The 12082-nt window shown below is 51.5% G+C and overlaps 1 protein-coding gene across 2 annotated transcripts in view; it reads right to left on the bottom strand.

The window, feature by feature from the left end:
• Positions 1-5880, bottom strand: part of KLHL22 (kelch like family member 22) — a 32801-nt gene extending 26921 nt beyond the window's left edge. The window contains exons 1-2 of one of the 2 annotated variants that reach the window (XM_037823560.1): positions 3662-5880; positions 2083-2343 (exon numbers count right to left, since the gene is read on the bottom strand). In XM_037823560.1, coding sequence (XP_037679488.1) covers positions 2083-2309 — 227 coding nt within the window. In that variant the 5' untranslated portion in view covers positions 2310-2343; positions 3662-5880. Of the gene's footprint in view, positions 1-2082; positions 2344-3326; positions 3639-3661 lie in introns of those variants that run through there. The other variant, XM_037823561.1, reaches the window with a different exon arrangement.
• Positions 5881-12082: the final 6202 nt, after the last annotated feature.

Genomic DNA, 12082 nt, shown 5'->3' with positions numbered 1-12082 from the left:
GCTCCACGAGGAGTCGATCGACAGATGAATGGATAAACAAAATGTGGTAAATCCACACAGTGGGCTGTTACGCAGCCGCAAAGAGGAATGCTGTTAGACACCTGCTACAACACGGATGAGCCAGAATTGAGTAACAGATCACAGGGCTGGGGAGGGGTTTGTTTCTCACGTGCATCTGGGGTTCCCTGGACAACGCTGCCACCCTCCCCGCCCTTCCCAGGGGAAGAGAAGGCAGTGGGGGTGAGGGGGTGTCAGCCATGCACAGCGACCATGCCCGAGGAGAGCACCCACCCAGAGCCCTGTGGAAAGGGGCTGGGAACTGCTTCTGGAGGCGGAAAGCCACAGATTTTTAATCAATTAGGGAAAAGAGGCATCCATGATCGTCCTTTAGCGAGAGTGGCGTGATGACAATCAGCCGGCTGAGGAGCGGCAGGAGGGGGAAAGGAGAAGGGGAGCCGTGGATGCCCGGCCGTCCTCCCAGCCCGCTGCCTGCTCTCCCGCCAGGCCCCGCACACACCATCTGGCACGCATCTCACAGCTCATTCATTAAAGGCCCGCTGAACCCCGCAGTGAACTGAGGGGACACCACTGCCGCCCCTGGAGACGCCTGTGCCAAGCCACCACCGGGGCACTTGCTCCACAAACCCCTTCTGGAGACAGATGCACTTAAACTAGGAAGAAATATGTTGCTTAATAGTTCCTAACATGAAGAAAAGGAGAACTACAAGCTGGCCCTGGAGACAAAACGAAAGAACGGAACGGGAGCAGGAATGGAGAGACCCGGGCCTGAGACCACAGGTCGCCCCTGCTGCCCAGAGGCCTGGGAGGGTGCTCACTCCTTCCGAACTCATTCCCGCCTGTGGAAACCAGGGGAGCAGCACCACCTCCTCCGGGGCCGAGCAGCACAGACCTCGGGTGTTCTGATTTGCTCTTCATGCTCATCTGACCACAGGTATCTGTGGTGACGACACGCTAAGCTGGGACGCAAGGCAGCGTCCAGGACGGACACTCCACCAGTCTTCCCAGTGGGCCAAGTGCCAGGCTGGGGTCACGCGGGTGCTCATGAGGAACCCCAGAGTGGCCGCTGACCCCGCTGGGAGGGTCAGAGGCTGGGACCCGAGGGACGAGAAGGCGTGAGCCAGAGGTGGATGGCCAGGGCAGGGGAACAAAGTGGCCTCTGCACAGCCGATGGCCAGGGGGTTTCTGAAAATCACACGTCTGTGCCTACAGGTGGATAGGGTAGCGATCACCCCACCTTGGGCTGCAGCACCCACAGGGGACCGGAGGCCCTGAGAAGTGACCAGGGCTCCTGTGGCCCTTCCAGCCAGCATTCCCAGATCACAGGGGAGCGCGACACTTGGAGGTGGAAGTGTCCTGATGTCTTTAAAAACAAGTGTGCGTCTAACGATAGGGAAAGCAAAGGGAGCAAGCAGTGAATGAGTGGTCTAGGGTGCTCACTGTGCTTTCCTTTCATCTTTCCCATAGGTGTGAAATTTTTCAAAATAAAAACATGGAGGGTGGGGAGGGTGGGGAATGGAAGGCAGAATAAAGCAGGAAAAAAAAAATCTGTTTTATACCAAGATATGGTTCTTAGAGTAGAAAACTCGCTTTATGATACAAATAAAGCCACAGATGATATCTTACGAAATGAAAAAGAAAAACAGAAGGCGCCTGAGAGACAGGGTGGCTGCACGAAAACAAAACAACCCCAAACGCCTTCTGTCACCCAGGCTTGTCAGCAGGTAGGGGGAGGAGCTCCGGGGTGAGCTGGGGTTCCGGCAGCTTCCGCCTGGCCTCCCTGCCCAGCCCAGAGCCAGCCTCAGTGGGCGCAGGTGCAGCCCAGGCACGTCATCTCCCCATGGCGGCTGGGATTATCTGTCACTTTACATACAAAAACAGGCTGGGCTCTAAAAATAAAGTTTATTATGTATTTTAAAAATCATCTCAATAGATCCAGAAAAAGCATTAAAAAAAATCAGTATTTACATTCCAGATACAAACCCTCAGCCAACTCGGAACAGAAGGGAACGCTCCTCGGAGAGAAGACAGAGTGAAGCAGGCCCGGCTGCGCGGCGCTCTCACCTGAAGTAGTCGCAGGAGGCGGCCAGCAGGATGCGGTGGGCCTCGATGTGCCTGCCCTCCACCACCAGCACCACGTCGAAGAGGATGCCACTGTCCCGCAGCGCCAGCAGCCCCCGCAGCAGGGCCTGGGAGTGCTGGGCGCTGCGGTAGGTGTTGCTGACGCAGTGTGGGGGCGTGGGCTGCAGGGGCGCCTTGCCCAGCTGGGTGAGCTCCCGGTCCTCCGCCATCCTCAGACGCCAGGGCTCGCCACGCGGCCGTCAGCTGGCAAAACAGAGGGCACCAGGCTGAGCGGGCAGCAGCACCCGCCCCCGCTCTGCTCCCAGCGCACCTGCCGCTCACCTGGGCTCTCTCCAGGGTCCCCCAGCCCCCCGAGTCCCGCCCCACTCTCCAATGGGGTCTTCTTTCTGGTGACCGCGTCCCTTCACCCCAAGATTCCATATCCCGTTTTGGGTTCTTGGGCATCCCTGTGTGACAGAAGGGGAGCTTGGGAGACCGACAGGCCTGGGTCTGGTTCCTCAGCTGCAGAAAGGGAGAAAAAATTCCCCGCACGCTGGGGTGTCGTAAAATTAGTAAAGCAATGAACACACACAGCGCCAGTGCTCCAAGTTCTCAAAAGCTCTTCCTCCCTCCCACGGAGAAGGAACAAAACTGGGTTCCCCCACACTGTGGGAATGGACACCTACAAAAGACCACAAGGCCTGTGCGGTGGTCTGGAGACCTGAAAAGCTGGGGGGGTGGGGGTTCCCAGGATCTGAGAGCCAAGCACAGGAACTTCGACTACACCTGGTGTACCTGACATCGTCTTTATTAGGTTGGAAATGCTAGGTTACCTTCTCATCACAGAGTCTGTATGTTCCAAGAATGCAAACCAATTTGAACAGGAGCCTAGGAAACCCAACCAGTAACACAAAGCAACTGCAAACACAATTTTGTGGCGGGCTGTGAAGCCACGCAGGCCTGACTGTAGAAGGCAGGCTGCTCCGGGGCCCCCGAGCGGCGGGCAGGCCCACACCACCTCCTACGAGGCCGTGAACATCTGCCTTCTCCACCTCACCCTCCAATTCTCTACTATATCTTTACCCCAAAAAAAGAAAGAAAGAAAAATGATTCTAATGTAAAACTTGCCCAAAGAAGAGGCCTCGGTCCTTACTGCCAGGCCCAGGGGCTGTCCTCCCACCCCCATCTGCGCCCGGCTTCCCCACTCCAAGACCTTCCCAAGAGCGGGTCCACATTTCCAACCGCACCTCCTCCTCTCAGTGCCCAATCCAGCCAGAAGCTCAGGCTGCACGGCTGTCCCACACCGTCCCTCTGGTTTCTGACTTCTCAAGCACAGTCTCCTCCTACCGCCACTTGGGCTCTCCACGATCTGGCTCAACCCTCCGTCAGCCCACATCCCTTCTGCCCACATCCTGCCACTAGTATTTAGACCAAAATGGACACCCATCGTCCTCTGAACGCCTCCATCTGCCCGCAGATTCTGTCTCTACAGCCCAATATCGGCCAAGGTCTAGTTCAACCACCGTCTCTCCCCATCACCAAGAACGTGAGCAGCAGGCCCCACCAATCGCAGCAGGCTTACCTGCCCAGGAGATTCCGGCTCCTGGAGGGCTGGAGTTTTATCTCACACGCATCTCTCTCTCATTCCAGGGTGAGTTGCACCACCCGCTAACCACATGACTATGGGAACTTAGCCCACGTCCCCAACCTTCAGCTTCCTCTTCTGCAGAGAAGACTGGCTGCAATCCTGGGCACCAAGTCCCCCATGTAGGGGACCCACCCTACTGGGAGCACAGCAGCCCCCGACCCTTTGAGACAGAAGGGGTGGAAGGCAGCTACCCATCGACGGGTACTGCAAGCACAAGTACACAAAACGGGGAGACTGTTTCCGTGAGCAGCAAAGTCCATTTACCGAGCACAATTTAAGGAACTAAGCCAGGCTCTGAGCGGTGTGTGAAGAAAAACGAAACCACTCCCTGCTCTAAAGGAACACGACACAGGGTGCAACAAGTTCAAGACCCCGTGTTACAGCCCCGTTTGCAAAGCATACATAGGCCACCCCAGAAATGTCTGCTTTGAAGAGAGTGATTCAAAAGAACGGTGGGCACCAGCCAAAATGAGCAAACTGGAACTCCAACTACAGTGGGCAACACAGAAAAATTTTCAGCCATGCAGAGAGAAACAGTGAGAGCCATTCTACAGCCAATTGTAGAATTAGTACGATTTTGTTCACAAAAAGTTCAAAAACACGCAAAACAATGCTCTATATTGCTTATAGATGGACGTTGTGGTATAAAATAGTATAAAAACATTTACGGGAATGATAGATGACAGATTCAGGATCATGATTACCTCCAGGAAGGATAATGGGAGTGTTTTATTTCTTAAAAAAGAAAAACAAAGGCAACTCAAAGCATTAGGATTTGATGGGGAGAGGTGGTACATTATTCTCTGTATGTTTCTGTCAGCTTGAAATATTTAATAAAATTCTCACTTATTTTTGAGTATGTGATACATTCATGTGATTCAAGTTCAAAAAGCACAGAAAAGTACACCATGAAACTTAAGTTTCTCTTTCACCTACGTCCTAACCAATCTTCTCCCAGAGACAACTACTACTCCACCTTCCTACATACCCATCCAAAAGGGGATTCACAGGCAAATCCCGTTTCACCTGGCTTTGGCACAACTTCCTATCCCTCCACAGTCCATTATAGGGATAGCGCGTTTTATTTAACCTGTCCTCTTTGGACAGACATTGGGGTTTCCTCCAGGTGTCTGCTACTGCAACCAGTTTGGCCTGGCAACTCCTGTATGCATGCTGTAACATACATGCAGATCTGAGGGAAATTACCCAGCCACAGAACTGCTGGGTCATTTCAATTTTAATGCATATTTTTTATTTTAATGGATATTGCCAAACTGCCCAGCATACAGCCTGTGCCAACTTATTCTCCAAGCAGTGCATGCAAACCTGAGTCCCCGCTGCACAACTCACCAATAGAGTTTCGATTTGATCTTTGCTCTGACTTACACGAAAAAAACGCATTTCGAGTGAAACTACATTTACGTAATTGACAGTATCTCACAAAACAGAAAACTAAGCCAAACGCAGCTCATCCCTTTGTGATTCCTTTCCAATGTTGAATTTTCTGGAATAAAGAATGCTCTTTGGAGTGGAATCAGTGGCAGGCTCCTCTCCGTATTTACTTTACAAAGAGGTGAGCTCTCCTGAGGACCTTCCCAAGGTTAAGTTCCCTCCAGCCAGACCCCAGATCTGGCCCCTTCTACACTCACTGCTGTTGAGAGCTTTAGGGGGACAATGAGTAAGCTTTAGGGTGCAAGGAGGTACGCAGTGAACAAAAAGGAACTTTCAGGGATTTATGTCTGAGAAAATCAAAAAGCGTTTAAAAAGAAAATATGCCAACTCCACAACCATATTCTGAGTTCTAAAGCGCAGCCCCAAGTCCTGGGGGGGGGACCCCAAAACGGACAGCGGTGGCTGGCAGCCTGAATGCAGGGCTACCTCGACGTGCAAGGCGGGGAGAGGGTAGTGGGGAGACGGGACCCATTTCCAGGGGGAGGCGCCGACCCGGGGGCGCTGGGCGGGGGTCTCCCCGGGGAGAGGGGTCCTGGGGGTGCGCCAGGGGGAGCGGCGGTGGCGCCCCCTGCTCGGCTCCCCCAGGATTTCAAGTCGTCAGAAGTGGCGGCCCGGGGATGTGCCCCCGACGGCGCGATCTCCGGGGACCCAGCCGGGGAAACTGAGGCTCGGCAGCCCCCAACCCCCCAATACCTCCCGCCTCGGCCTCCCGCCAGCCCCCGGCGCGCCCCGGGTGAGTGGGGGGTGTCCCGCCGGCCGCGCCCCCGCCACGTCAGGCCGCGGGCTCGCCTCAGGCCGCCGCCCCCGCGCGCCTCAGGCCCGCCGCCCGGCCCCGCGGCCCCGCGCCGCTCGCCCCCGGGCCCTCCCCCGGCGCCCCCCGCGCGCCCCCCGGGCCCGTGCCCGCGCGCCCCCGCGCCGCCGCCCCCTCCCGGCCGCTCCTCCGCCGCTCACCTGGCGCCGCGCGCAGGCCGAGTCCGCACTCGCGGGTGTTCTGTGGCGCGCCGTCACGTGGCCGCGCGCGCAGGTGCCGTGGCGGGCGGGGCGGGGCGCGCCGTCACGTGGTCGCGCGCGCAGGCGCTGTGGCGGGCGTGGGCGGGGCTGCCCGGAAGGCCCTGAGCCGCCAGCCCCCGCGCCTCCGCGAGGTCCCGCGCCGCCTCCCGCTCCGGCTCATTCATTCCTCGCTCGCTCGTTCCTGCGCCGACACTCTGCTGTTTTTCTCTCGGCCTCACGGGCCAGAGGGGCTGGATCCGCCCACACGGCATCTGTAATGGCCCCGGCCGGACGTTCCAGCGCAGGGGCTCGGGGTGGATGGGGTCGGGGTGTCCTACCCGTGGGGGGCGGGGGCTAAAGAGAAAGGGGAACGTAGAAGGGGAGGAAAATAAAGAGGAACGATGTCCCAGGGCGCCGCGGAGGGCCAGGGAGGACCCGGCAGGGAGCAGAGGGGGCTTCTGGGAAGGCTTCCTGGAGGAGGTGACCCCGGAGCTGCGTAACGGAGGAAGACTTCTGGGGAGTGGGAAAAGCGTTCCAGGACAGGGGATGGTGTGAGCGAGGCACGGAGGTGAGATCCAGCCAAGAAGAGTGGTTGGGAGGTCACCAAGATTTTCTGAGCCTGGAGGGAGGGCTGGAGGCCAGACACTAGTCCTCCGGAGGCTGGATTTGACCCTGAGACAGCAGAGGGACTAATTTGCATTTTACTTGGACCGTGGGCTGCAGAAGCTGTTCTGGAGAGCAGGGGAGAGGAGCCTGGTGGGCAGGTGGGAAGTGAGGACAGAGGTTGGGGCTGGCTGGAAACCTGCAAAGGAGGCAGGTCCCAGGGTATGGGCAAGTGATGGGTAAGGGGGGAGCCCAAGAGGGGTGGTGGGGGACAGGGAGGCCAGAGCAGGAGCTCGTTGCGGGTAGACAAGAGGGCTGCCTTGGCCCCAAGCAGGGTGAGGGGCCTCCAATGCCCAGCGGGATGAGGACATCAGCATATGTCCCACCACAGTCCAAGACGATGCACTGAGCCAGGGCAAGTATATGGGGAGGAGAAGTGGATGAAGGCAAAAGGGCACACACATCAGTGTTCCAGGGACACCCAGAGAGGGGAACAAGGGACGAATGATGAGAACCAGGTATCCAGGGAGAACCAGAAGGGAGATTCAGCAGGATCCCTGGATCTGCAACAGTGGCAGAGCTGGCCTGCAAGGACTGAGGTGTGGAAGGAGGTGAGGACGGGAAGCCAAGGAGGACAGGTGGATGCCCAGTCCGAGAGATGGGAGGAGAGCACCTTCACGGGTGGGCGGTTGGTGGGTGATGAGGGTGGGGAGGAGGGAGAAGTAGGCAGCCAGGACCAAGGCTGGGGAAAGGTTTGGACACTTCTCTGAGCTTGAGGGACCATCTCAAAATACACCCAGATCAGGTCAGTGGTTTACCACTGGAAAGTTCTAGAGGAGGGAAGTGGCCTAATGGGAGGAGGCCTCGGTAGCCGTGGTGTACAGATGTTCTGATACCCTCCCATGGATGTGTGTCTTTCCTAGGAACTCCTCCCCAAGAACCTCATCTGATCCTCCACAGCTATATCCCAGCACCTAGAACAGGGTCTGGTACTCAATAGGTGCTAAGTAAACACAAATTGAAAGCACTGGAGTAGAGAGAAATGGGAAGCAGGGAGACTTCCTAAAGGGTTGTTAGAGATGATGGAAAACTTTCTAATTCTCAACCCAGTGGAAAATATCACAGTGGAAAAGAGCAACAGACTTGCCCACAAAACAATTTGATGGCCACCAACCTAAACAAAAAGAAGACAATTGGAATTTTTGCATCAAAAATGATAGCAAATGGCCGTTTTAATATATAGAAAATTCACACAAAACATTAAGAAAAAATATTAAGATCCCAATGGTTAAATGGAAAAGGACATGAAAAATTGACATTCGAAAGAGGAAGAATAGCTTCGTAATTACTTGGAAGAATCATCACCTTCAGTGCAGTAAAAGAAAACGCAAACTACTAATTCAGTGACTATATTTGCAATGTATACAACAGACAAAAGATTGGTATCCAGGATATATAACCTCTAAAAATCGATAACAATTAGAAAGACAACCAGCAGGGAAAATGGCAAAGACTATTACTGGAAATTCACAGAAGAGGAAGTGCCCATAGATGTAAACAAAGGAAGTAGAAGTCAATCTCATTAATAATCAGGAAGTGCAAATGAGTCCCCACTTTTTGACATATCCACGTGGCAGAATGTAAAACGGGATGACGTCATGCTTTGGTTAGTGAGAACGGGGAATGTACATGCGTTGCTGATGGGAATGCAAATTGGAAGAGCCAATTTGGACAGTGTAGCGGTTTAAAAATATATCTGAAAATTTGACTCACCTCCTGTGCCAGTTTGGCTGTATTATGTCCAGCAAAATGCCAAGTTCTTTGATGCAGTCTTGGGGGCAGGCAATTGAGTGTTTCCATAGAGATGTGACTCAATGAACTGTGGGCAAGACCTTTGATTGGATAATTTCCATGGTCTTGATTGAATCACTGGAGTCCTAATAAAGTGTTCACAGACAGGAGGTGCCGCAGCCAAGAGAGACACTTTGGAGAATGCACAGGATCTGAGAGAGGAGCTGGGACACAACCTGGGATCAGCAGATGCCAGCCATGTGCCTCCCCAGCCAACAGAGGGTTTTTTTAGCTGCCACTGGCCTTCATTTGGTGAGGACATACTTGTGCTGATGCCTTAATTTGGACATTTTCATGGCCTTCAGACTATAACTTTGAAACCAAATAAATCCCCTTTATAAAAGCCAAATCCATTTCTGTTGTTTCGCATAATGGCAGCATTAGCAAACTCGGAGCACTACCCTCCAGAAGGTGAGGCTCGCTTTCCCTCCTCTTGAGTGTGGACCGGACTTAATGGCTCTCTTCTAGATGACAGGATGCGGCAGAAGTAATGGCATGTTACTTTCAAGGCCAGGTGATCACAGGTTTTGCACCTTCCCTCTTGTTCTCGGTTGTGTTGCTCATTCCGCAGAACTGGGCGGCCATGCCATGAGGACACCCAAGCAGCCCTGGGGAGAGGCAGCACATGGAGCTGAGGTCTCCCGTCAAAATCAGCGCCAGCTTGCCAGCCAAGCAGTTGAGCCATCTGCTTGGAAGCAGATCCTCTGACTCCAGAAAAATCTTCAGATGACATCATCCCTGGCCACCATCTCCCTGGAGTGTCATCGTGAGAGAGAAACTGATCCAGAGCCACCCAGCTAAATCTCTCCTGAGTTCTTGACAGAAACTGTGAAAGATAAGCATTTGTTATTGTCAATTCAAGCTACTTAGTTGTGGTATAATTTGTTATGCAGCAGCATTAGATAATTAATAGAGAGAACAATCGGCAATGGCTATTCACATTTAAATAAAATGTAAAGTACCTCTGCAAACCAGCATTTCCACTTCTGGGTATCCATATTGGAGATACATACCCAGAGGGAAGCAACGCAGCATAACAGGATATTTATTGGGGCAGATTTTTAATCGTGCAAAAGTGAACGTCCATAAACAAACTATGATGCATTAGTGCCATGGAATGACCTGCAGCTGGCGGATCTATGGACTCTGATGTAGAAATAACTCTATGAAATATAAAGTTTATATTTAAAACAAAACAAAACAAGAGCTTAGGGGAGTGAAGTCATCACAGCTTTTAGCTCACCAGAATCTCCATGGAGATGATGTTGTTATTCCAAACTGCGTGAACATGACTTGACTATTCTGGAAGATGAAGTTGCAAATTATTGCATTGTGCTTGTTATTTTTTTTTCCAGGAACTTCCTGAGAATCCATTTATCTAAACAATATCCCTTACCAAGGGGAATAATCCCATTCTCAGAACAACAGTTGGTCCAACTGGGATCCTCCAAAGACTATTTACTCTTCTGGGTTGTTTAAAAACCCTCCTCCAGCTGCGTCCATCACCCCTGAAGCTTTGCCCAAGACTCTCCTTAAAATAGGCTCCCAAACCTTATAAATATCTTGCCTTTGACCTCCCCCTTCTTTCCATTTAGTTCCATCATCCTCATCTAAAATTCCTTTTTCTTTTAAAAATACTTGTTATTTTGAAATACTTTCACACTTGCAAGGCAATTTCAAAATAATACAAACCCCATACAGAGAACTCCAATTTAACCCTATCCTCTAACCCTCCCCTAGATACCCAGACCCACAAATTTTAACATTTTGCCACATTTGCTATATGATTCTATTTATCCATCAGTCTATCAATCCATCTATCTGTCATGTCTGTCTGTCTATATATCAATCCATTTTCTGAACACTTGAGTGTAAAATAATTTCTTAATATTTCCAAATACTCAGTGATCATATTCTCAAATGTACCATACGCATCCTTCTTTATTGTTGTTTTCCCTAACGTTATTTTTAGAGCAGTTTAAGTTCTGTTGACTCTAGATGAAAACGAAGTTCTCACACTGGGGCCATTGGGATGCCCCTTAAGTCCCTTTTAATCTTTAGCTTCCCCTCTGATAAAAGAAAAACTTCTCACACCATTCAGAATCTCGCTGCTTTACTGAGCGATTCATGAACTGGACAGCGTCCATTCAGAAAGTAGAAGGGAGCTCGTGGAGAACGAATGTGGGAGCAAGTAAGGATGTGTTCTGCTTGGCTGACATTACATTTCCATTGGGGGGGTCTTACAAAGTAGGGAGCACATAGACATTGATTAGTATAGCATGCTTGTCCATTCTGATAAAGCTCTCTCTACTGGACAGAAACTAGCATCACTAGCTATTGCTTATTGGCATCCCTGTAGGATGTGTTCCCTTTCCTCAAAAAACTGCAGGTTCATTGTTTGTGTCCTCTGAAAAAGCCTTCTCAGAAAGGCGTCTTCTCCCACAAAGCCCAGTGCAGGTGGCTATTTTATTTTAGTTAGACCTCCATCCTGTACTTCTCTTCTTATTGAAGAAACTGGCTCATCTGTCTGGTAACCTGACCCTGGCCACCCTGTGAGCAGTGGTGACCACGGTCTTGTGAGGCCACCGTGTTCCCTACTGCTGGTGGGTGTGCAAAGTGCTACCTTCTTGGAAAATAAAGTAAAAACCTGTAAAAATTACATCATATATACTGTACACTTAGGGAAAAGTCTGTGCTTCATTGGAGAACTATGCATTGTCTAGAACATACTTTTCTGAGTTATCAGATTCTAAACTTTCATAGCCCTTGAGCTGTTTAACAATTCTCTAAACCGTTGTAAGAAATAGCAATGCAAAATGATTCTTGTCTATAGAGAAGGGAACCATCTCACGTGGAGAGTCTACTGACTTCCTTTCCTCACTGTGGAAGAGGCCAGTTTGTCTCCATGTGTATATTTGTTATAATATTCCTAAATACTGAAAACCTGGTGTTCCAGTTTGCTAAAGCTGCTGTTACGCAAAATACCAGAAATGGATTTGCTTTTATAAAAAGGATTTATTAGGTTACAAGTTTACAGTTCTAAGGCCATAAAAGTGTTCTAACTAAGGCATCAACAAGAGGATACCTTCACTGAAGAAAGGCTGATGGTGTCTGGAACACCTGTCAGCTGGGAAGGCACGTGGCTGGCGTCTGCTGGTCCTTTGCTCCTGGGTTCTGGTTTCAAAACGGCTTTCTCCAAAATGTCTCTGGGCTTCTGTCTCTCTTAGCTTCTGTCTCTCATCTCCTGTGCATTCTTGCTTGTTCTCCCAGGGCGTTTCTCTCTAAGCATCTGGGAGTCCTCTCTTAGCTTCTCCAGGGCAAACTCTTGGCTTCATCTCTTAGTTCAGCATCTTCAAATGTGCTTCTGTCTGTATCTCCAAGCATCTGGGTCTGTGTCAACCTGAGCTCTCTTAAGGACTGCAGTAAACTAATCAAGACCCACTTTTAATGGGCAGGGTC

This window comes from Choloepus didactylus, assembly GCF_015220235.1.
Source record: "Choloepus didactylus isolate mChoDid1 chromosome 23 unlocalized genomic scaffold, mChoDid1.pri SUPER_23_unloc1, whole genome shotgun sequence".
Classification (NCBI taxonomy): domain Eukaryota; kingdom Metazoa; phylum Chordata; class Mammalia; order Pilosa; family Megalonychidae; genus Choloepus; species Choloepus didactylus.
This window is presented reverse-complemented; position numbering and strand designations above follow the sequence as displayed.